Source organism: Podarcis liolepis, assembly GCF_965112155.1.
Source record: "Podarcis liolepis genome assembly, chromosome: 8".
In the NCBI taxonomy this organism is placed as follows: domain Eukaryota; kingdom Metazoa; phylum Chordata; class Lepidosauria; order Squamata; family Lacertidae; genus Podarcis; species Podarcis liolepis.
In genome coordinates this window covers 33,151,923-33,177,918 of record NC_139560.1, presented here as the reverse complement: position 1 = coordinate 33,177,918, position 25,996 = coordinate 33,151,923, and the positions used below count along the sequence as shown (strand labels likewise).

The window sequence follows — 25,996 nt, the reverse complement described above, 5'->3', positions numbered from 1 at the left end:
TGTTCTTGTTCATGGCGGCGACAAGGAAATCCCCTTATTGGAGATCTCCCTTCAAAAACTGAAAACATCCTGCATGCAAAATGCTTTGGATCATGCTCATTGATTGAAATGCATAAGGTGTTTATTGCTGTAAGCTACGCAACTCTCAGTAATAGTACAGAATCTTAAATATGCCCACTGGACAAATCAGTAGAGATGATAGGTGCACATTCCAACCTGTCCCCCCCACTTTAAATATGACCTCTTCAAATATACTCGGAAATAAAGTAGAATTAGGCAAAGGCCTCACCTGTGAAGTAATGTTTCCTTATTTCCATCTAATGCATCAACAATAGGTTCATCGCCTGCATAAGATGACATCATCAGTTTAAGAATTTCAGTAGCTCCTTGGGTGGCAGCAAAATGAAGAGCTGTGCATTTGTCACTCTAAAAGTGGGAACACAAAGCACAAGAAAGCCTTACAGTTATTCCCATTCCTATGCAAATGTTTAAAAGTTTTTCATAATAGTCCAAAACTCCCCATTGAAATTTAGAACAAGGGTCTTGGTCAAATTCCAACTATCATTTTGCACATTGGTCTTCCAAAGGCCAATATATAGCACAAGCACTTCCTATTACAGCCAAAGGTACCCCTGACCATTAGGTCCAGTCGTGGCCGACTCTGGGGTTGCTTTACTGGCCGAGGGAGCTGGCGTACAGCTTCCAGGTCATGTGGCCAGCATGACTAAGCCGCTTTTGGCAAACCAGAGCAGTGCACGGAAACACTGTTTACCTTCCTGCTGGAGCGGTACCTATTTATCTACTTGCACTTTGAGGTGCTTTCGAACTACTAGGTTGGCAGGAGCAGGGACCAAGCAACGGGAGCTCACCCCGTCGCGGGCATTCGAACCGCCGGCCTTCTGATCGGCAAGCCCTAGGCTCTGTGGTTTAACCCACAGTGCCACCCACGTCCCTACAGCCATATATACATACATACAAATGATCAGGGCTGGCCCATCCTTGATGTGGGGTGGGCTGCTGCTTCGGACGACAGAGGACCAAGAGGCTGTGCCCTTGTGAGCATGCCCACAGTGGCATGGCAAACACGCTCCCATTTCTCCTCAGGCAGCAAAAAGAGATGCAATGCCCCTGCAGGTTATTATTTTGAAGTATGGAAACAAAAACTAGCAAAAACTAGCCTCATACCACATAATGAGCTAATGTAATGAGTTTGCTGTGTGCACTATGTTGTCTACATCTTCAGTCAGAAATCTGGGTGGAACTAGACTGTGCTCCTACTGGGGAAAAGCACTCCCAGAACACAGTTCTTCTCGGGATGTTCCTGCACATAGCAGGGGTGATTTTTGCCAATTCTCTTCTCCCACTGGAATCCCAGTCCCACCTCCCATACTGTTCCAGAGGGCTGGGGGCCCTCCACAATAGTGTGCGGTATCGCACTGGCTACTGCAGGGAGAGCAAGGAATTTGCAGAAAACACCCCCTCTCTGAACTGGCAGGATTCCTTCCATCATACTCAAAGTACATGGTGAACAGAGGGAGCCTTTCCATTCCTTAACTTTCTTGCACAGTATATTTAAATAAACGTGTGTTTTGTTAGCTCTTACCTGCTTCAAATCAATTTGGGCTCCATATTCAATGCACATTTTAATCATTTCCAAGTCTCCACTTTGAACTGCCAGATGAAGAGGACTACACTTTCCATTATTAGTAAAATTGATGTGATTTTTAGGGGAATAGCCTAATTCTTCACCTTAATTATTAAAAAATAGATGGTTACAAATAACAGGATATCATATATGACAAGAGGTAGAAACAAAAACTTCCTCCCCATTTTGCAGCATATTCATTTTGCCAAAGCATCTTCTGATGTTGCGACAGATTTATGCAACTGTATTTAGTTATGACTATAAAGTAATAAGTATAATCAATTAAATAGCAACCTAATTCATGCACCTGATTAGATTTTGTTAAGCTTACAAGGAGAAAAGCAGATGCATAAGTTTTTGTGAGGCTATGGGCCAATAAGAGATTTAGATCAGGGCTTAATCCCCAAAATATTACCTCAATATATTGAATATACATTTAAATAATCAGTTCAAATAATATTTAATAAAATATTATCTTATCAAATCCTCGCTTGATTTGCCTTACAAAGGAATATTACAAGGATATCTTCATATAACTGATAATTTCAACGATGACGTAAGAAATGTGTGATCTGAATTCAGGTTATAGTTTTAAGAAACAGGGCTTGGTGAGTCATGCTTTGAATGAAATAAATATTGATGGAATATTGTAAAATGTATTTACCCTTCTTTATGATAATCTCCATGCATGTTTTTGCACCAGAAAATGCAGCTGCATGGACTGGCATACATCCTAAACTGTTTGCTTTACATATTTTAGCACCATTTTTTATCTGCAAGAGAATTATCCAATATTAAGATGACAGTTTCTTAAACAGTTCACAGACTGAATACTTAGAACATATTAAGCACTTACGTATTGATTTCAAAAGGATGATAGACACATGTAACTTTATTTGGATCAGAACTGGCACCTGTGAAAGGCTAAAGCCAATGGGTCAGTAGCTGGGACACTAGCAATGACTGGAGATGCTGACAGGTGGGGCCTATCAGCGCCTCTCTCATTAAGAGATGGGAGATTACCCCAAAGGCCTCTTCAATGATAAAGGGGCAGGGAGAGGCATAGTCCATAGGCTGATGGCCATGGCAGCAGATTCTAGAAGAGTGTGACTCTCACTTTTTTGCCCTTCTAGGCCTTTACTTTGGGGAATAAGAAAGTCTGGTGGACTTCAAGTTAATAAAACCTCAGAATTCATATGAAAATTGCAGGTGAAAGCTTGCTGACAACAAGCAGGGACTAGCAAGGAAGTAAAAGTCCACCTGCTGTTCTCTTCACCTAATGTTTTATCACACAAATTTGTTAGGCCAAACTTTTGATCCTTCTTTTCAAAAAATAAGAGCTAATTTTATGATAGGTTCCACAGTAGATGCCTATGACCAGCTCCTTGATGCCACATCTAACAATTAACATGTGCAATGCTTATACACATAACTTGCTACAGTATATAAAAATATGAAAAGGCAAGAGAACCACATTCACAGATTCACAGAGAAAGGCAAACAAAAAAGTAAATAATTTTCTGCACATACCAGAAGTTTCAGTGCTTCAGTATTATCTTTATAGCATGCAAGTAATATGGGTGTATTCCCACTCTCTCCTTCCAGGTTCACATCTGTAGCACTGTGTTCGACGAAAATCTAAACATTAAAATTAAATTTAAAAGTCTGGCTCTTCTGTCACATCATTGCTGTGCTTATCTCAGGAGTAATAAGTAGAACACACCTCTGTCAGAACATCCATGTAATTATTGGCAGACCCACTCTCTTTCCCCATAGGTAACTCCAGAGCAACTGTCTCAGGCACAGGCCATCTGACATGTGTTCTAGTGACGGGCCTGGACCTTTAATTCTGTGTGCAGCTAACGTACAGCTGATGGAAACTTGCCTAGATATGTTTTCTCCACGCCATTCACAAGACCTCCCACTGCATTCTGAAGCCACCTGGAGCCTCACATGTATCATTTGATCCTAGAGGTTAGAAATAACTGCATGAATGACGGTTGTGAAGTGTTGAAAAGAATCAGCCTTTTGACTCCTGCCTACCCAGCACAGGTTTCATTTCCATGCATGTGGCCCTTGACAGATTGCTTCTGAAGGATTGTAGCCCTTGACAAAAAAATGTTTTTCCCACCCTGGCTCTGTGGTGTGCTTTCAAAAGTTTATCTCCATATTTCAAAAAACTTCAGTACCACAGGTGGATTAGGGTGTGCCGAGCCTAAGGGGCGCCACAGGGCATCACAACTGTGACGTAGTGAATTGAGCAGAACAGAACGCGAGGGGGGGTACTGGACACACGGCACCACTGAAATTTGAAAGACCAAAGTCCGCTTCTGCCTGCAGATCAAGCTGCTCTTAAAATATGAAGAATAAGTCCGTAAATCTACTGAGCTACTTATTCTCTGCTTCCTCTTGCAGCCAGTGAGATGAGGCATTTATCTCCCATGAGATAGTATAGCATGCCCCAAAATCCAGATTTTAAATCACTAATATATCAGCAAATTTTTTTCATAAATGTTTATTTACAGTTCAGATCCTAAGACTACCTTATTATTTGGGTGTGGGGTTCTTAAGAGTTTATTGAGACTTCCACAACAAAGAAAAACAAGCAGAGAAGCAATAAAGGCTTGGAGCATATTTACCTACATTTGATTACATAAAAGTAAAACAAGTAGACAACAGAAAATCTTCCACAAATGTACAATCCATAACACACAAACAAATAAACACTAAGTGAAGCAATCCGGCAACCATCACAGAAGTAATCAACCAGCCAAGCATAAAGCGAAGGGGGTGTGTGAATTAACTCAGGATTCAGTTACACAAATAAAACGTTTTAAGTGTGCTGTAAAGTGCAAAATACAAATGTGACACTAGATGGCGGCAGTAAGCTATGCCAAATTCAATGTATTTTTCAAAACTTTTTTTTAAAAAAGCATTTTCACAACATTTTTTATGTGCGTGGATTCCACCTCACTCAGCCCATAATATTAATTACTCCACCCCCACTTTGACTTGGGCATGACTGTGTATATGTGCGGCACAAGGAAATAAATAGATTCAAACCCGGAAATGGAGGGAGAGAGCTGGAAAGTCCTCAAGGCTCACGAGGAGATCCTCTCTGGAGCCTGAAGAGGATGTCAATAAGGGTGCAGGAAGCCCTGAAGAGACCAGAGGCACAGCAGGGATTTGTTGAGGCTGCTCAGCCTCCCAATCTAAAAGCTGTTGTGTGGGGTACCAGAGCTGCATTAGCCTCTTTCCCGCATGCCCTCCAGTGACTTGCCAGCCAAAGATCTTCCATTATGAATGTGGAGATTTTTGGATACAGTATTTTTGTATGGATTGAAGAGAGAGTGGCAGAGAAGGCATTTAAAGGGCATTTAGAGGGTGTTGCCCACTACACAATTTCACTTATGTGTGCACGGGCCCAAAACATAACCACTGCATAAGTGGGAGGGATGGGGAACGTCTGTATATATTTTGGAAAGCGGTTTGCCCATCTGCCCTCCATAGGTTCACCCACCTCTTAAGGCATCATCACTGTACTCAGAATGATGGTTCCTGGGGTGGTGTAAAAGGGGTTGGTCACCATTTGGATGCTGGGAGCCATTTCTAGAGCCATTTTGAATCAAGATGGCGGACCCAAACACAACTTTGGTATGGCTTTGTTGGCATAGGCTTGACTGCCTCTTGAGAGATCATAGCCAAACTCAGCATGAGGGTTCCTGCAGCAGGTGCGGTGGTCTTCATTGATGTGCGGATGATATGTGCCGTTTTGAATCAAGGTGGTGGACCAAAACATGACTTTGCCCAATTTTTGGTGTGATGGGTTCAAACTCACAAACTGCACTATCCATTTTAATATCAAAATATTTTCAGAGTCGGGCAGTCTCCCCTAGTCACTCTATAAAACTGCATGAGCTAATGGAGGAAGCCATTCATACATATTTAATAAAACAAAACCATTTCACATAGAGACGCTTTACTATTCACTTTTCATTGGCAAGCGTATGAACTTGGAATTAAACTTTACCTTAACTAATTCATTGTGAAGGCACTGCACAGCCAAGTGAAGTGGAGCAATCATACTGGAATTAAGAATGTTTGGGTTAGCTCCTTTGCTGAGAAGTAATTTAACACTTCCAATCTGGGATTTTTTCGTGGCCCAATGCAGTGGTGTGTTTCCAGAGCAGTCAGTCACATTTAACACTAGGCCAAAGGGTAAGAAAACAGAGCAGATGTTATATCACACTTGTATGATGCACACAATGACTGATATTAATAATCATAACATTTTAACAAAAATAGTAACTGTAAATGCAGATGTTAGATTAATTAGCAAGTGCCAACCTTTATTCAGCAGATTTTGTCCCATATCATTTGCATACTGTAAATTTAAATCATAAAATCTAAATGAAAGTGTGTGATACACTCTTAAAAGAGCAGTTAATGCCTTTTCTACTTATCTGTACTTGTAAATGCATTCTAATTGTCTGCTTTTTTGAGGCCAGCCTGTTATTGATCTGCTGCTTCCAGGGTATGACACAAAGATGTGCTTTCTACAATAGGATATAGCCATCTGAAAATAAATCCAATAAGTAGAAGAGTATAATTCCAAATGCAAAATTGACACACAGGTGCTTTTATATGGGCTATGTTCCTGTCAAAGTCATTTCCTAAATGTCTTTCCTCTCAAAACAGACACAGTACCTAAAAGCCTAGACACCTAAGAGTTATGGTGGTACAAGCTGTACTATGTCACCAGAGAAGGGGAGAAAACAGGAGGAAGGAGCAGTGGCGTAGCGTGGTTTGTCAGCACCCGGGGCAAGGCAAGTAAGTTGTGCCCCCTAGCCCGTGGATTTGCGCCCCCTAACCCTAACCTCCAGATGTTGCGCCCGGTGCGGCCGGGCCCCCCTGCACCCCCCACGCTACGCCACTGGGAAGGAGAATTGGGAAGATGGTCTACTGCAATTGCCAAGTTACATGACACTGAAATGTGCTGAACAGTTGCGGTCATGTGGGCTGTGTTCGACTGCATGGTAAAGTCATCATGCATCTCAGACCCAGTTTTTCCAATGGGCACGGGTATTTTACAGAACTACTAGAACGTTTTTAGGTGTAGATCGGTAATAGCAATATAATATACCTGCAGACTTTTATGCAGACTTTTAAATTAAAAAATCACTAAGATTACCTGGTTGATCAGAAAGTAAGAAAAGTCTTGCTGGATCAGACCAAAGGTCATTGTAGTCCAGCATCCTACACTGTGGGAAGTTCACAAATAGGACACTCACCTGTTTGTGTTCCCCATCAACAGGTATTTGGAGGCATACTGTCTTTGGAGGCAGAACAGCTAGTAGACATGAATTTATATAAACTTCTTTTAAAGCTGTCCCAATTTGGTGGCCATCACTATCTTGTGGTGGTGAAATTCATAGTTTAACTATGTGCTGTGTGAAGACACACTTCCTTTTACCTGTCCTGAGTCTTCCAACATTCAACTTCATTGGATTCTCCTGCATTCTGGTACAGTGAGAGAGGAAGAAATTTTCTCTCTACCCACTTTATCTACACCATACATATCCACAGTTAAGTCACACTCAAGAGTAGACCTACAGAAACAAATGAACAAGTAAATGAAGCCCACTGATTTCAGTGGGTCTGCTCTGAGTATGGCTAGTTGGATGCCAGTCTCTGTTTGCTATTTGGTGGCCAGAAAATTACTAGGCACTTCCAACTTCCCCAGAGAAGTTCCAGAGGTGGCACAAACGGAATTTAGTATTATATGGAGGACTGGATACATATGTCATTTTTGTTACCACTATTTACAGCATAACAGTATCTCAATAGAAGTGAAGCAGAATGGTCTGGGGATCTAAAGAGCTACTTTAGATATGGCCAAGAACTTGAGCATGTCCATCTCTACTTTTCAGTTTTTTTTCTCTGAACTGCAGAAAACATTTAACTGCTTTTAAAAGGCCCCTCAGTTTTAAAGGCGGTTAATCATGTGCTATAGGGAGCTGCTCCTCAAGAAACACATAAGTTTGGACATGCAGATCTAGGGCAGTATCCAATTAAATAGTTATACTAGTTCAACAACTTTTAGCTGTGCAATTTAACTTTTCTGCCTCTCCTCTCCAGTGTAAACCACAGTGCCTCCTAAATTTGTTCTGGTGCTTCCCTCAACCCTCCAGAACAGATTTAGGGGGCACAAGGCATGCATGTTGTTCTTTGCGCATACACACACACACAGCAACCTGAAACTACAGACCATGGAGGTGCACATTCAAAATTCTGTGTGAGCCCTTGTGATGTCACTGTAAATGAGGAGCTCAATCTGCTAGCAAAGTGGTAAAGTAATGAGTTCTCAGCCTGTGGAAACAGACTCAGGTCTGCATGTGCAAGCATTGCTGCAACTGCCCTGAAGGTAGAATGCCCTGAACAGAAGACTGTTATGGCAGCTTTGGATGAGGACTATTGTTCCACAGTGGAAGAAGGCTGCTTTGCACTCATGAAACCAGACAAAGACACAGAAATTTGTCCACAGATGACTAACCCTGAGAATGGAATTGCACACAAATATTACTTGGTGCTCACCACTACAACTGCTTTTTGAGGTGGGCAACATTCCAATAAGCTATAAGCGCATCTCCTTTGCATCACATGCTCCTTTCACCAGTCACCAGGAGACCTACCATTGTCACCTGAGTGCCACATGGGTACATAAGCAGAGAGAAATGCCCTCTGCGAGGCTGATGCCTCAAGGCAACGCAGCAAGAGACAGTGAAAACATTTAGTAGACCTACATATGGTAGTGTGGGGATTTGTTGTGAAGAGGCACACACAAAGGTAATGTGGTCTCATTAATTAATGAAGTAGCTGCTATACCGTGTGGTTATCAAGTTATGTGGATTGTGGAATCTACAAATTTCAGGCTGGGGGTGTTCTGTTCTGATATGTTGCCCCCTAGTCTCTGCATTCAGAACTGTTTCAACTTTCCCCATTGTTGATCTGTTAGCAAGGGATCTAGCCTTTTCTCATCATCTATATAATTTATTTTGCATCAGTCAGATTCCATTATGCATTAATCCTTCTACAACTGATCATCTGCACTTGTGCTCAAGCTATTAATAAAGTCAAAACATGATACTATGGAATGAATATGAGTTTAGTTGACTGACTAGATACACATCCCAACATGCTGAGACTAGAACACAAGACTTCTCCCATGAAATTTTGTATGTGCTGATCAATAGATACATGCTTTAAAGTAATAATAATGATTTTTGTCACCTTCAGTTGAAGAACCATCTATAATCATTTGCATTAGCTCAAGTTGACCTCCTCCTGCAGCATGATGCAATGGAGTGGCATTTAGCTCATCCAGTTTCTTAAGACCGTCCCGATTCTTCTTAATGAAGCTTCGAAGTCTGCAGGTACTTCCATCTGAGATCACCTAATTTTTGATTATTATTTTTAAAAATGCAATAATATTTATTTTCAAAGAGAATGTAGTACTGAAATGCCACATTTTATAGACATACTGGCTTGGTATACTGGTTGGCTGTTTGTTTTCGGGATACCTTGGCACCTGCATGCTAATTGCTTTTAATCTAGTAGAGCCAGAAGCTAAAAGTTAACAAAATTGGATTACATTTGTATGAATCATCTTTTAATCTAATCAAGGAGAGTGCAGAAGAGGGGGGCCCAAGATGATAAAATTTGTGGAAACCAAGACTTATGAGGAACGGTTGAAGGACTTGGATATGTTTTGCCTAATATATCTAAAGGGCTGTCACATGGAAGATGCAGAAAGATTGTTTTCTGCTGCTCCAGAGGGGAAGACCCAAACCCAATGAATTCAAATGACAAGAAAGGAAATTCTGACTAAACATTAGGAAGAACTTTCTGACAGCAAGAACTGTTGGAACAGTAGAACCGACTATCTTGGAGGATGTTGGGCTCTTTTTCACTGGAGGTTTTTAAACAGAGGTTGGATGGTCATCTGTCAGGGATTTTTTTAGCTGTGATTCCTTCATTGCAGGGGGTGGACTAGATGACCCCTTCCAACTCTACAAGTCTATGAATATATCCCACTTATCTTTGTTCAGGAGACAACTTTTCCTCCAGGCTCACAGGACAGCAAATGCAGGGTTCTAGTTTTGGCTCAATTGATTGAGCTGTATTAGCTCTGAAAATATCATAGTGTGGTGCTTACCCACTCTACAACATAATTTTTAAAACAAGAGATAGCATCAAAGAATATGGCTATTTTCTCTCCAGCAATGCTACTTGCATTCATTACACGGGAATAGTACATTATGGCATATGAACCAGAGTGTGGATATGATGACTATATGGGGGGGGGGGGGACCTGTTGTGTGTTTTGTTTTGTTTTTTTGTTTTTTTCCACATGCAGAGAGATCCTAAGACCTATATTAACCTTTGGATCAAGGCCAACGAAAAGATTAAAATTTTTTACAATATCAGCATATCTGATGCTTGTGAGTCATAGGAAATTACCAGATTAATTTGAGCTAGTTGTGATATTGCTGTTAAAGGCAACACAAAACAGAGTAGCAACAAGTAACCCTTAAAACGTGTGCTTTTTAAACTACATAAACTGAACTCAAAACATCCTACAAATTCATTCCATTCTCATCCATTCTTCTCCATTCTACATAAATAGGTTTGTTTTTTAAGAAGAATCATAGAATTGTAAAAGGTAACCTAGTCCAACATTCTGTCCCAAAGGAGGTTTTAGAGAAGTTTTAGATCCCAGAAACAAGTACATTCCCAATACATGCATCATTTTTAAGAGCTGAGTTTTCAGCATCCTGGACTTCTTGGCCAGGGTATTGAAACTGCCTTTGGGCCATCACTTTGTGCACTTAACATGTTTACCAGGAAAAGATTCAATAGGTACAGCGTCTGCCAGTATGGAGGTGCACCAAAAGGAAAACTTTGGCCTGTTGAATTTTCGACGGATCTTCCTCCATGGTTAATCCTGGCAGGAAAAGAGGCTCACAAACCAAGGACCCAGACCCTCCAGAACAGGATTTCCCCAAAATCGCAGATCTGAAGACACTCCATACCTGCTCCCGGTAGCCCCGCGATGCGCGGCTGCTTCAGGCTGCAATCTTATACCCCCTTTAACCTGGACTTTAAGTCCTGCCGAACTCGCGCGGCGCCAGGCGCTTTACCTTAAACACATCCTGCGAGGCGACCGAGGCGGCGTCGGCTTCGCACACGACCCCTTCGTAGCAGGTGTCCTGCTTGCTCTGCCCGGACTGGAACAGCTTCAGGAAGGCGCGCTTCATGGTCTCGCTGCCAGTCCGTCTCCCGCGGCGACCTGTGGGAGACACCAGAAGGAGCCATGTGTGCAGGGGAAAGCCCAGCCCGAGAGAGGAGGAGGAGGAGGAGGAGGAGGAGGAGGAGGGACGGGCGAGGTGCGCCCACCCACAAAAGAGGAGGCGCGAATGGGGCGTCGTCAGGAGGAGCCGGCTGCACGAGGAAGAGGCGTGAGGAAAGGCCGCGAGCGAGCGGCGGGCTCGTGGAAGAGATTCCCGCCTCCGGAGTTGAGGGAGAGCGGCCAGAGCAGGGGCGGCGGCGGCCTGAGGGGTCTCGCCGGTGCGCTCGCCTCGCGAGGCTGAAGCGGCCTCCGCTAGAACAAGTCTCGACCGCCGAGGGAGGAAATTGGCGCCTCAGCCGAGGAGTGGGGCCCCTCTCGGCTGTCCGCCGTGGGGTCGATGTGGCGACGTCCCCACTCAGACAGACGCTTTTGTGCTGCTGCTGCTGCTGCTGCTTCCCCTCAGGAACGAGCTAGACCATTTAGGCCGGTACCCAGAAATTTGCGGGTTGGACTCCCTACCCGCACGCTCGCAAGGCCAAAAGAACCTAAACACCGGCAGCCTAGTATGTTACCCATTTATTATATAAAGCACTGAATAGCTATTAACAACCTATTTACTTTTTAAGTGCCAAATTTATATGTCCTGAGGAAGATACAGCCTAAGGCTGAGCGGTTAACAAACCCCTCACGGGGACCAAAACAACCCAGAATGTAAACTGTAAAAGCCACATAATTATAAATAACACAAGCAGCTTTTTAAAAAGTAAACTTTAATTTTAAAAAAGATAAAACTAGCAAGGGAATTATTTGGTACGGCACTCTAGAAACACCAGAAGAATATTATCATTGTAATTAAGCAACAAAAAGTATAATGTTAATCTACAGCTTTAGTAAAAAGAAATTAAAAAAAAGAAAAACTGCCTAATGCTTGCCCATTTTATAAGGGAAGGTTGAAGGAAATAACAGGGTATGGTTTTCCTAGCAAATAGAAGACTTGAGGGCAGTGGGATAGTAAAGAATGAGCTTGGTTGCAATAGGATCCTAGGTAGAAGAGCAGCAGTGAGAAAGTTGTGTGAGAGATGCTGGAGTCAAGAGGCAGAGAAAAGTCTGCTCAGTTCTGTGCTTTGGGGCTTCCTTGGAAACATAACAGAAGCTATATATATTTATATTGTGTGTGTGTGTGTATAAATAAATTTATACACTGCTTGATTTTTTAAAAAAACCCTCATAGATCTTGTTAATGCTCTCAGCTCCTCCATCCTACACTCAGGCTCTGTATATGTGTAAATGAAACCTCACATCCTAAAAACACAAAAGTCTGTACTGTGTTGACCATCATTCCAAGGAAGTCAAACTGGAAAATGCTTGGAAACCCTGGAGTCTCTTCCCACTCAGAGATTGGGCTGGCACATAACATTATGTAGAATTTATTATTGAAGCTGGGAAAACAAATCTCTTCTGTCCAGCAGCAGCAGACACTGTAAATACGCCACCACGAACACAGAACTATGGTTCCTTCAGAATTCTGCCCTCTATGACTTTATTATGTCCAGGGCTTTTTTCCCCAGCTGGAACTGAGTTCCAGCAGCTCTCTGGTGGGTGCCATTGCCATTATAAGAGAACAAGGGAGGTGTTTTTTTGTAGAAAAATAGCACTGATTATATCCACACAGGTGCTTGTATTTTTATTTCCACTGCAGGGGCTCATGGCACGTTCAAGAGCGTGCTATTTATCTGGGAAACAGTGCTAAAGAGCAGGGGTCAGCAACCTTTTTCAGCCATGGGCCAGTCCACCGTCCCTCAGACCATGTGGTGGGTCAGACTATTTTTTTGGGGGGGGGAATGAACAAATTCCTGTGCCCCACAAATAACCCAGAGATGCATTTTAAATAAAAGGACACATTCTACTCATGTAAAAACATGCTGATTCCCGGACCGTCTGTGGGCCGGATTGAGAAGGCAATTGGGCCACGGGCCTTAGGTTGCCTACCCCTCCTAAAGAGGAACCATTTCTTCTTTACTTCCAATCAAAAACAGGCACGTACACCACACAAACATTTTTTAAACCCAAACTTCTCCTACAACTATGTTTTGACCTTTAAAGGTTATGCAAGACTTTGTTGCTGCTTCAGTCTTCTTCCCATGTAAAGGTGACCACATACACAGTATAAATTTGCAGAGTGTATACCCAGCCAATAGTCAGTGATAACAGCTATGACCAACTCTGCCTCACTGAGTAATGATGTGCTAACTGCACTGAGGAAGGCATAAGGAATGTCCATGGTTTTGATTACAGGGGGCTAAAGCTATCCAGTCCCTGTCCCAGTTTGTGGAAGTTTCACAGACATAATCTTATAAGTAATGTTCAAGTTACATGTTAAGCAGAGCTCTCTGATCCTTCTGGCATTTTTCGGCCTGGGGAAAGCAGGGAAATGTTATTTTTGGGTTAAAATCACCCTCTATAAGGTGCCTTTATACCCACAAGAGGAGACCTCCATGGGTGAAAAAGAAGCTGAAAAAATGGCTAGAGAGGAAGGGGTTAAGCCGTATTTCTTCATGCACTCTTCTTCCATGCAGTCCTGAGGTATTTGGCTTCCAAAATAAAAAACACAGAAGAAAAATTACTCTGTACAGCCCCTGAGACCACCTGCATGTGCTCTATCACCAAGCATGTGCTCTATCACCAAAGCATGTGCTCTATCACCAAGCATTGGTCTCTTCCCAGGTGGCCTGAGATGCCCTGAGAAAAGGAGACATTTGTATATATCTTCCTATAAATAGGGATGTATTTCTACATTACTCAGCTGGAATATGGTACAAAGACACCCTGATTACGAAAAAGATCTAAAAAGGTATTTTCACTTCATTAACCCCACAGTTCGGTCCATGAAATTTATCACCTAACAAAAAAGAACATCCCAAGACAGAACAAACAAAATTAAATATAGGACAACTACATGAAACTATGGTTCATCTGGGTCTACGAGGTTTGGTGTCATCACTATGCTACCAACACTCAGCTCTATTTTACTAGTAGCATAATATATGCCAGCATGTTTCCCAATATATTGATGCACGCCACCCCAATCTCCGAGCGGTGTAAGATTCCAGGGTCCAGGTGGTTACCCAAGGTTCGTGTTTTCTTTGGAAATGAGGCACAGTGGAGATTCTGGTGTCTTTATGATATACGGTTTATTTACACATACCGTATTTTTCGCCCTATAGGACACACTGGCCCATAGGACGCACCTAGTTTTCAGGGGGGGAAATCAAGGAAAAAAATATGATTTCCCCCCCGCAGCTCTGGGAGCAGACCTTCTCTCTACTTTTGCGGGAGGTGGCAGAATTCCCCCACCTCCCGCAAAAGCCCACAGGAGCCCCACGTGACTCCTGCGGGCTTTTCGACCAGGAGGGAGAAGGGACTGAAACGGTTAGTCAGTCCCTTCTCCCTCCTCGGGGAAAAGCCCCCAAGAGCCGCTTGCTCTTTAAAGGGTGTGCGGCTCCTGCGGGCTTTTCTAGGAGGTGGGGGAATCCCCCCCTCGTAGAAAAGCCAGCAGAAGTCATGGAGCCCCTTTAAAGAGCGCGCGACTTTTGCCTGCTTTTGCGGGAGGTGGGGGAATTCCCCCATCTCCCCCAAAAGCCTGCAGGAGGGAGAAGGGACTGACTCGGCCAGTCAGTCCCTTCTCCCTCCTTGGGGAAAAGCCCCCAAGAGCCGCTTGCTCTCTAAGGGTGTGCAGCTCCTGCGGGCTTTTCTAGGAGGTGGGGGAATCCCCCCCCCTCGTACAAAAGCCAGTAGAAGTCACAGAGCCCCTTTAAAGAGCACGCGGCTTTTGCCTGCTTTTGCGGGAGGTGGGGGAATTCCCCCATCTCCCGCAAAAGCCCGCAGGAGGGAGAAGGGACTGACTCGGCCAGTCAGTCTCTTCTCCCTCCTTGGGGAAAAGCCCCCAAGAGCTGCTTGCTCTTTAAAGGGTGCGCGGCTCCTGCAGACTTTTCTAGGAGGTGGGGGAATCCCCCCCCCTTGTAGAAAAGCCAGCAGAAGCCGTGGAGCCCCTTTAAAGAGCGCGCGGCTTTTGCCTGCTTTTGCGGGAGGTGGGGGAATTCCCCCATCTCCCCCAAAAGCCCGCAGGAGGGAGAAGGGACTGACTCGGCCAGTCAGTCCCTTCTCCCTCCTTGGGGAAAAGCCCCCAAGAGCCGCTTGCTCTTTAAGGGTGTGCGGCTCCTGCGGGCTTTTCTAGGAGGTGGGGGAATCCCCCCCCTCGTAGAAAAGCCAGCAGAAGCCGCGGAGCCCCTTTAAAGAGCGCGCGGCTTTTGCCTGCTTTTGCGTGAGGTGGGGGAATTCCCCCATCTCACGCAAAAGCCCAAAGGAGGGTTGGAGAGTAGCGGGAAGGCGTTGCGCGCCTTCCCGCTGCCCCCCATCCTCTGGGGCTGGCGATGGGGGAAGCGCTGCTTTCCCCACCACCAGCCTTGAAGCCGGGTTGGAGAGTAGCGGCAAGGCGTCGCGCGCCTTCCCGCTGCCCCCCATCCTCTGGAGCTGGCGATGGGGGAAGTGCTGCTTTCCCCCACCGCCAGCCTCAAAGAGCAGACTCTCCTGGCTTCAGCGGAAGCAACGCGAAGCCTCCGGAGCGCAGGCTTCGGAGGTTTCGCGTTGCTATCGCTGAAGCCAAGGAGCCTGCATTCGCCCCATAAGATGCACACACATTTCCCCTTCATTTTTGGAGGGGGAAAAGTGTGTCTTATAGGGCGAAAAATACGGTATATACAACCTGAGCCTGTGGTGGAGGGACTCACAGCGCTACCCTCCAAGGGGTTCTTGCTTTCCCGTGTCCTCAGTCTTAGATTTCAGCAGAAATTAGCCATGGCACTCTCTGTCGCTCTGTTGCAGCTTGCTGCATTTCATAGACCGCCACCTTTTCCTCCTAAGCTCACATCCTAGCCAACCACAATCCTAAAAGAAACTACTCTTCTTCAAACTCTGGCCTTTGGCCTGCAAAATAACTCACAGCTGGAGAGCTGTCTGTCACAGAGCCCCAGCTTTCTTAATGTTACAATAATGGTTCATCACCTTGCCATTGTTAACAACTCATACTTAGCGGCCATCATCAGGCTGGCCTGGCTACTCTGGCCATTAAATTCCTGCTGGATTCAGGGGGCTTGAGCCTAACACCTATTAGGAACTAGGGGAATCTGGCACCTCCAACTCACAAGGATGTCTTGAAAGATTTCCAGTGCTCAAAACTAAGCTCCATTGAGTTCAAAGTAGCTTACTTCCAGATGTCTGTAGGATTGCAGCCTCAGTGAGATGTTATAAGATTTATAATTTAAACAGATTTTTATGTTTATTGTTACCTATCCTATCCCAAGACTTTAAATTAGATCGGACAATTAAAAATAATCATGTACATTCTACAAACAAATTTGTTTTGCATTGAACAGACTGTATGCTGTTGAAATAACTGCACAGTACTACTACTGTTACAGATCTTGGTTTCAACCTTTTATGCATTGCTAATATTTTAGTTTAACTGATCTAACGAGAAGCCAAGTTCCCCAAAGAATAAACAATACAGCAGGATTTTATGGTATTGGTCCATTCTTTGAGGCTGATTGCATTTTCATCTTTTTAAAGCAGTGTGAGTTTGGAAGCATAAAATAATATTACGGGGAAATTCTGAGAATGTGGGAAAAAAGATAGTGAAGAATTAGTTCCTAAGGGGAATGAAATAGAATTGTAACATTACTGACCATAGTTTCCTGTTTCCCCATAATGATTCACATAAGTAACCAATTCAAATAAGCAGGCAAAAAGTAGGCAGTATTGTTTTCCCCAGAGTGGACTGAAAACACTTTTATACGCATTCTTGCCAATATGAGCTTGCTAATGGTAAAACAATGGACCCATTAAGATATGCAAGATTCACTAAAGGTAACCACAGAGCAAACCTTCAATGAAAATATGATTGTTTAATAAATGAACTATATTCACAGTAAGAACACAATCCTGCCAAACATAAGAAGCTGACAGATCCTATGCAGGTCGACTTAGAAGTAAGATTCACTGAGTTCCATGGGACACCTTGGTGAGTAAAAGGATGCAGCTATAATCAAGATATGCTTACTTAGGCTAAAGCAATGGCAGATAGACAATTAATTTCAGAATGTATTACGTAATGGGAATAATAAGTGTGGAAGTTTGCATACAGTAATGCTTAGATACTTGAACGTTGCCATTTATTTTTACTGTCTTCTGTGACAAAATAGATTTTCACACGAAGGTCCTCTTTTTGCCTGAGGTGGGGATGATGGGCAGAGATAATACTGTACTTGCAGCCCATCATGTCAGCTGGCCTCTCTGCTTCCAGCCAATCAGGAGAGAACTGATTGGGAGGGACAGAGGGTCACCAAGGTGAATGTGGTCCACCTGAAAGATTACAAGGGGTGCCTACTCCCAAGGATACAGCCAGTTCCTTCCCAGCCTGCCCATCCCTATGCACCTCTTTTTGCTGTAGCTTGTATCATACATTGACGTAATCTCAGGATTGCTGTGAACCCAGTGTTAGCTGCTGGTTGATAGGGCTAGGAAGGAAATTTACATATGGCTGGAACTAGCAGAATCAGTTTCAAAATCCTATGATATTTGTATTGTTGATTCCCTGGGAGGGATGGTTTATTGTTGCTGTTTACTACAGCTTTGTTGTGTCACAATTATCAAAGGGCACTAAGGCATTCAGTAGGATTAATAAATGCAAGGTAGCTGGGGATGGGACGTTGGGGCACAGGCGTGAGATATCCCATTGCAGGGGTGATGGCAGCAGTGTGCCCTAGATTCTCTCTGTGTGAAAGCCACTCAAATGGCATTAAAGGCATTGATGGCCATCACTGATACCCCATGACCCAATTCAACTCCGCAGCCTGGGCTGAGTTAAGCAATGTGGCAATGTCAAGCATAGAACCTCAGCCTTATGCCATGCTACTTGCCTTTGTGAAGCTGTATCCAATGATGTGGCTAGTATACTTCCAGCTTGGGTGTCCAGTATCTCTGCTCACTCACAACACCCACTGTGCTCTATGGGGCATGATAATTTTCTGAAGGAGATTCCTCAAAGGCTTTAAGCCTCCCCCCCTCCCTCCTCTTTATATTCTGTTGGGCAAATTTGGATTCTTCTCCAGAAATATGATAGAACATTCTCACACAGTCACCTTTCCCCACAGTCAGTTTTTGCATTGTTTTGGTCTAGGTATAGGGCATTTCTTAGTAGTTCAGCAGATTAAAATGCACCTTAAAAAAATAACTGGTTTAATAAGATAGGAATATTTTAATCTCCTCTATGTAACCTAAGAACTTTATAAGTAGAAAATACTACTTTTCCTTCAGTCTGGGCAATGCTAAAATGAAGTCACACTGTATTAACAGAAAACTGTAATACAAAAATAGCAACCTAAATTAGAATATACCGGTAAATGTTGCAGAATATTCTTACTTTAGTTTGAGAAGGTAGATTAGCATTACTTTCACAATTTAAACCCCTTAATTGGTTTAAACTTAATATTATCTGAACTCCAATACTGCATTAACAAGCAATATAGTTCCTAACCCCAAAGGATTACAGTCTCTATAACATGACCAGAAGAATGGGAATAGAAAGTGTTAAAAGTTTGGTCAGAGATGGGATGAAGGGGTGGAGAGGGATATGATGGGAAAAACAAATGAATAGAAGAAAGTTACGGTGATAACCAAAGAGCGCTGAGTGAATTGGTGATCCAAAAGTCACTTTGCAAAATAAAGGTGTATTTACAGAGTGTATTTACAAAGGTGTATTTACAGAGGTGTAAATGAAAAAGGGTTTTGGCTTAATATGTAGAGGTAGCAAGGCCTTTCCTTGGCATGAACAGCATCATGGAACAAGGCACAAAGAGCAGAATGCAAGAAGTGAATGAAGTAGCCTGATATTATGGGCACACGTGGAGTGATAACAAAAAGGGAGATGATAGACAATGAGGACAAAGACACAAGCAACAGCAAAATTGTAGCAAAGAGATCTGAATTCATTTAAATATTTTCAGAGCTTGATGATGTGATCATAATGGGATGTAGACTGTGTCTTCTAAAGAAAAGAATAGCATCAAATGCTAAGAGATTTCTTCATTTGTTGATGTTGAAGAAACATATTTTTAAAAATACAAAATACAATGCATGATCATCTTATTGGATTAGCAAAAGCAATATTTTCGTTACCTTTCAAAGAAGTTTTCAGGGGTAGAGGTCTCAGTTCTGCACAAATAACTCCCAAGACACAGCTATCTGACTCTTCATCTGCTGTTTCTTAGGTATAATTCAGTAGGGGAGTGCTGCTCGAAGCTGTGTTATGCTTGATGTTTATGCGAAAGTTATTTATGTAAGTGATGTCTGGCCAATGAACAATGTGGGAGGAGCGTGCATTTTCAGAATGTCCTCCAGGACCTTATTTTGTTTCAATATTCCATTTTCAAGACTGGCAGCGTTATATCAAGAGAGTTTCTAATGCTTCAACTTGGTTAGGTGGTCACAGGAGGGCATGTGTTGACCTTCTCAGTGAACTAATTGCTTTTAATGGATAGTCTAAACAGCAGTGTACAGGAATACAGTCTGCATAGTTAGAATCGCTGTCCTGATAAGTGAATTTTTAAAACTCATGAAAAGGAATGTGATCAGTATCTAATGCATTATGGCATAGTGGAAAGGTTGCACATACTCCCCCCGCCCAAAGTAAATTGTCCTTGTTTGCTTTGCTTTGCATTGAAATGGGGGGGGGGGGGATGTTTCCTTCATTAAGTTCATTCTCTAATGCACTTTAAGTTTATATCCAGCAAAAGTATCAATGTGTGTGTCCTTTTAGCATTTTGTTGACATGTTGGCTTTATGAGAACATTTTGCGTGACAGAAAATCTCTTTAAAGAACAGCTGTTGTGGCTACTTGATTAGTCACTTCCCAAACTACACAACTGGCTGTTTCTTACTTAGTAAATGATTCCTCTGGTTCTTTAAAGAATCACCTATGTGGTTTGAAGAAACTAAAATACTTTATATATGTTTACAAAGACATTCAAAACACAAATGGGAAATCTGGAGTACTTTTAAAAATCAGTCGATTTTGCCCCTCTTATTTCCCCCCCCCCCAAAATACAGCATATTTCCCATTTGTGTTTTGAGTTTCTTTGTGAATATATACAGAGTATTTTAGTATCTTTAAACCCTGCCATTGATGACTTTGCTCTTGGCAAAATCTTTATTTATACAATAATATTTACACACAGTTCTTTTCTTCTAGACAAAAAGGTGCTGGCACTCACCATGAAGTTGTTATATTAAGTGCCACATTTTTAACCAGTGCTTTTCTTCTAGAAAAAAAAGATGGTGGTATGCATACCCTTGAGTACTCCTATGGGAAGGGGGAGCACTGCTTACATAGAAGACGTTCTCATTGTTTGTGGCCAAAGTTGGTCTGGTAAATATGGATAATCTGAAATTCCTGCCTAAAATATTATTATAATTGTCTTGATTATCCTGAACAGGCCTATTGCTTTGGCATATTCTGATTAACCTTGATACGTGACAAAGGCTTAATGGAAGGTCTAGATGACTAGCTTATCACTGTATGTTTCTTACAGATAAGTTCTCATAACCCAGTAGCTAAGTAAGCCTTCAAGTTGCTTGTGTTAAGTAGAATGTGTGAGATTAAAGAATGTGCATCTGTATTTTGTGTGGGTCCCTAACAAGTATTATATGGATATAAAATATTTTATCAAATTGCTTGCAAGTTCTTTATGAAAACTTAGTTTATTTTATAAAATGATTTATTATTTATACAATAGTGCTAAATGTAACATGCAAGAACACATTTCAGAAGTTTTCTAAATGTTCTTAAGGAGCTAGTATTTCTTTAAAAAGTCTTGCCCAAATTATCTCTCTGAGCTTCTCCTAAAGGAGAAAAGAAGAAAACAAATATATGTAAGGGTAGTATCAGAAGCCTTCTGGATTTTTCTTTGAACTGGATCTAATATTTATACTCATATAGGTAAGCAATAATCCCTAATTTTTAAAAGATATAAATCTTAATATAAGAATGATGTGTCAGGTTAGGCAAAATAGTCAAAAGTGTCAGCAGCTGCAATGACCTGGCTAAAACTAATAGAGGGTGACCTAGATGCTATTACTTTTTTATAATATAAGACTTGTTAGTCTCTTACTATCCAAAGGTCTCCAAACAATTTACATTTAAAAACATAAACATAAATACATCGTACCATAACCCCCCCCCCGAAACCGCTACAGAACTTTAAACAGAATGCACAGAAAGGACAGGAAAAAAGAAAGAATTAACCAACACAGCTCACTTACCAAACTATTTGCTATTAAGAGACAAGCAAAATTGTCCATGATGTATCAAGACAAAATTGGAAAATGCTATTGCAAATATATAAAGCAGCATAAAGACTTGGCATATGTTTTTAGAGCCTTCATACCAAGTGTCAATATAGACAGATAGAAATCTTTGACTTTTATATATAGCTGTAAAAAGTTCAACCTATTTGTTTTTGGAAAGTCAGTGTTGTTGTAGAAACTGACCACAAGTGCTCAGTATCTGTTACCAATAAAGAATTAGCAGGCACCTTTTCTGGGATCCAGAGACTCTTTCCCAATTTCAGTTGTATGACTTAACTATTGACTTCTGTCCAGAAAAAAAATCTAGTTATAGAGGATCAGTTATTCAGAGCATATGACAGAAAAGATGAAAAACAATAAAGAAAATATGGCCATTTTCAGGGATGGCGGTTTGTAATTCAGAGGTATCAGAGGTCCCAGCACAGGCTGAACAGGTCACTATTTGTGCATACCTGCTCCATATTTTCATTTAAGGCAGAATGAACTGTAATCAAAGAGGTATTGTTCAGAAGCCATAGGTGGAGAGTGCCCAAGGATTGCAAAAGGAAATGCTTCAGAGAAAACATGAGGGGCATCTGAGCACTGAAAAATATAAAACAGAAACCAGAGAGGTATTACACTGTACGTATATGAATCTGCATATGTACAGTAGTTGTTGTTTTTACCTGCCTTTGTAGTGAATTGGAGCGGGTTGATAAATGCGATAGATACTAAAAATGTTGGACTAGGCAACAAAAGAGCCTTTTTAGAGATTTTATGTAAATATTAACGCTGTTCAATTTGTTCTTTGTATTCTAATTGTCTCAATCTCTACATTAGCTGATATTGTAGTTTGTTGCACTGACTGAGCTATAAATGCTTAGTATTTCTTTCTTGACACCTTTCTAAAAATAGGATAATCAAGCATGATCATTTCATATGAATATTGGATTTTCTTCATGGTAATTTGTGTCTCCTGTCTTCAGCACTCACAAATATATATGTGCACTTTATCATTAGCAGCTGCAATGTGGGTGTGGCTATATCTTAAAGAGTTCTATCCCATCTTCCATTGTTGCCAGTTCCAGGTCAGGTTAGAAGCATAAAATACAATTGCTTCTGAGTTTGTGGGTGCCAGACTTCTAATCCTTGGATCTAGCAACTGTTGGAATTTAATCAAGGCTTGGTGTGTTAAACTGGGTGCCAGACCTCTCAAATCATTGGATCCAGCAAGTGTTAAGGGGCAAAGGTAGGTGCATAACTCAGAATAACTGACAATGGTCATACACCAAAAGAAATAAATGCTTTCATTTGTGGACTAATTTCTTCATTTGATATAGTGTAGAGTTCACATTATTGTCCAAGAACAATCCTTTTAAGTAAAATGGGCACTCAGAACTTGTGTTTTAAAATCAGATGCATCTCATGTATCACACAGGCCAGGAACTCTCTTTTTCATTTAAAACTGAGGCTCGCAGTTGCATAGCTACAAAATGAATGTAATAAATATTCTAGCAGCACAGTTTGCCTTGGAATGGGCAGAGTAGTGTCTGCATTTCCATTATAAATCCATTATAAAGGGAGCAATTTTTCATACTGAAATCTGTCCATAAATATAGCTGTGACTGCAATCGAGTACGTACCTGATACAAAATTCAAACGTTTGCTTGATGGAACTTGAAGACAAAGAACTATTTAGACAGATTGAACATTACTTCAACTTATTAAGCCATAGAATTAGAGTGATTGCTGTTTCCTGTTTTTGTAATATTTGAATTTATATATATATAATTTGAATATATATATAATTTTATTTCTTTTCCATTTAATGATATACATTCACACCATTATTATCCACTTTACCTCCCTGCCTCTTTAGAGCCTCTCGACTTCCAGTCGTAATATTTGAATTTTTAGCAAGTTAATAGGACTTCCATTGTTCCTTTTTCTCTATGTTCACAGGAAGATGGGTTCATACTTAACATTAAGCCACACTATGGCTTGGAGTGAATGAGTACGGATGCTGGTGCTTAGTGAGAAATTTGTGGCTGCCTCTCTCCTCTCCCTCCTTTGCGATTGCCAGGTGCTAAGCCATTGTTTGGCTTAGTGCTATGCCCAAACAAACTATGGGCTGCAACCAAGGTTTGTTCTTGACTTAATGTTCATGGTTTAATCAGAAGACACAAACTATAAAATATACATATGAAGATATAACCAGCCAAACTATAAGGAGAATTCTGGGACCCAGGGAGAAAAATGGGCACATGGAGTGAGGTTACAGTTGATGATATAAAGAAAGCAGGCAAAACAATACAAAGGATCTAACTTTGTATGGCTTCAGATTTATTATATATTTATACTCTGTCTTTGTTCCTGACAGGACTCAGGGCAGCTTATGGATAAAAACAAGAACCACTAAAAAAATATAAAAATCCATCATTAAAATACAAAATAGAATTAAAGCTATGTATCACATCTGTTTAAAACATACCAATAATTACAATAAGGCGCTAGCCCTTTAATTAAAAGCAGTCAGTTCATAGAAGCCTGTTGGAACAAGAAGGTCTTCACTTGCTGATAGGACAGCAAGGAGGGACCCAATTAACTTCTCTCCTGTGTCCCCACCAAGTGTGCCTGTGAGGATGGTGGGACAAGTGCTTTTTTCCTAGAAAAATATGTGCTGGAACTGAGTTCCAGTGAGTTCCGGCTGAAAAAAGCACTGGGTGGGACCAAGAGAAGGACCATCCTTGAAGATCCCAAAGCATGGGCAGGTTTGTATGAGGGAATTCGGTCTTTCAGATACCTAGGACCTAAGCTCATCATCATGAAGCTGTACTGAATGAGGCCATTTAGCTCAGTTCCTAAATGAGAAACTAAATACAGAAAATTGAATATACACTATTATCTGTTGCTGTTAAAATGCTAACCATAAGCTCCATCAGAGTTTCTATTTCTAGTGACTGGAAGCAGTTACATCTCTCAGGTGTAATTTCATTACATTGTTCATAAGAACACTATTAAGTAACACCCAATCAACCTTATGCATAGCAATTATACAGAAGATTCCCCTGGTAGTTAGTGGGATTGCTGTGATGCTCAGTATGCTCAACAGTTTCTGTTAAAATGAATTTGCTATCTTAACTGCCACAGTATGGCATTCATTGGAGAAGTAGGATATACATATGTGAAAGGTACACAAACAGGAGGAGGTGTGGTAGTTGGTGGATATTAAAATGAGGGCAGGAGGGACAGGAGTCTTGGGTAGGAGATAAAGGGGATAGGAGAAGAGGTGCCTCTTCTACAGTGCATTTTGCATGCTTCCATTTAGCTCAACACAGCTTATAGAGTTTCAGGAAAGTGCCTGAAGGCAAAAGGCTGGGGCCTTCTGAAGGCAGTGGATAGGGACCCACTACCACAGCTGGCCCTGGGCCTGTAGGCCCCCATTAACTTTTTTGTGGCTCAGCACAGGCTCAGGACTGTCATCGTAATTTCCCCACAATGCAGTGCTGTTGCATAATTCACGGGCACTGCATTGTGGATAAATCAAAGTAAGTGAGATTGCACTGGCATGGGCCCAGCATGGCCGTCAGCACTGATACTGCATTCTGGTGAAATTCAAATGGTGGCCATGCCAGTGAGACCAGCCATGTGAGCTCCCATTCACCACTGGACCATCTCCACCAGCTATACCCTTAAAGTGAGGGACCAACTACAGTTGAGGGATCCACTCCTGAAACCTGCTGCTAGCCCTGTATATTTTGGAAATCATAGGCCAGGATTCACCAACCATTTTTGACCAGTGATCATGATTGGAATTTTGAGGAAGTGCTGTGGGTGCTAGTCACAAAACGCTGCTGTGGCATAACACAAAATGGTTGCTACATCTAAACAAATAAGACTACCACAAAATGGTGTGGGCATGCCCACCCCTATCAGCCACCCCATCAATGCATGCAAAAAAGGCATCTACAGCAGCCATTGTCATGTTCTCTCACAGAGAGAAGCTCTTTGCACCAATCCTGTTCAGAATAGAAGGAAGGCTGGGTTTCCAAGTGTAAAAGGGACATGCTCAGTGTAGAAGAGGCTAAGCCAGTGCAAACAGGAACTCAGCAGGAAGAAGAAATAAGTCTCCCATGCATTGTGGAATTTTAAGAAGATTTATACTGAGGCTCCACATGAAGTACTGGTAGCTGCAGGCATTATGCTGGTGATACTACTGCATGCCATTTAAGCACAAGGATCAATATTGTCTTATTTGTTATTCTGGGATAGGTCAGTCAGTAGAGCATGAAATACTTATTCTCAGCATTGTGGGCTCAAGCCCTGTTATGTAGTGTAGTTTCACCCTGAGCCAACAGGGGGATACTGTATATAGTTTTCACTCAGGTCTGTAGATAGTTTTCACTCAGGTCCGCGTCAGTTATTTTAGGCGGGAACTCTGGGCTGTTGTGGTTACAATGTTGACAGCCGGCTGCCTATAAATACAGGCCGGCTGAGCTGTTCGGAGTTAGTTCTATTCCAGCTTACCATAATAAAGAGCTACTTGAAGAAATCGCTGTGCCGGCTGCTATGTCAACCCACAACTTAACACTGGCGACGAAGGT

General features: G+C 42.1%; 2 protein-coding genes and 1 long non-coding RNA gene across 5 annotated transcripts in view; 1 reads left to right on the top strand and 2 right to left on the bottom strand.

The window, feature by feature from the left end:
* The window catches only part of TRPA1 (transient receptor potential cation channel subfamily A member 1), a 32,223-nt gene extending 21,062 nt beyond the window's left edge, over positions 1-11,161 (bottom strand). Inside the window, exons 1-7 of one of the 2 annotated variants that reach the window (XM_083517221.1) lie at positions 10,846-11,161; positions 8,936-9,098; positions 5,676-5,851; positions 3,176-3,283; positions 2,310-2,418; positions 1,604-1,749; positions 290-426 (exon numbers count right to left, since the gene is read on the bottom strand). In XM_083517221.1, the coding sequence (XP_083373347.1) occupies positions 290-426; positions 1,604-1,749; positions 2,310-2,418; positions 3,176-3,283; positions 5,676-5,851; positions 8,936-9,098; positions 10,846-10,962 (956 nt within the window). In that variant the 5' untranslated portion in view covers positions 10,963-11,161. The remainder of the gene's footprint in view (positions 1-289; positions 427-1,603; positions 1,750-2,309; positions 2,419-3,175; positions 3,284-5,675; positions 5,852-8,935; positions 9,099-10,845) is intronic. The other variant, XM_083517220.1, reaches the window with a different exon arrangement.
* The window catches only part of KCNB2 (potassium voltage-gated channel subfamily B member 2), a 239,804-nt gene continuing 224,911 nt past the window's right edge, over positions 11,104-25,996 (top strand). Inside the window, exons 1-2 of the mRNA XM_083517237.1 lie at positions 11,104-11,557; positions 16,979-17,070. The gene's annotated coding sequence lies outside the window, so the exon portion shown is untranslated. The remainder of the gene's footprint in view (positions 11,558-16,978; positions 17,071-25,996) is intronic.
* LOC310713723 lies at positions 20,850-25,702 on the bottom strand. Of its 2 annotated transcripts, XR_014529431.1 has the most exons (3): positions 23,894-25,702; positions 21,866-21,995; positions 20,850-20,948 (listed from the first exon to the last, which is right to left on the bottom strand). It is a non-coding gene; the product is annotated as an uncharacterized lncRNA (long non-coding RNA). The 2 variants fall into 2 exon arrangements; XR_014529432.1 differs by lacking the exon at positions 20,850-20,948 and having other exon boundaries at positions 21,195-21,995.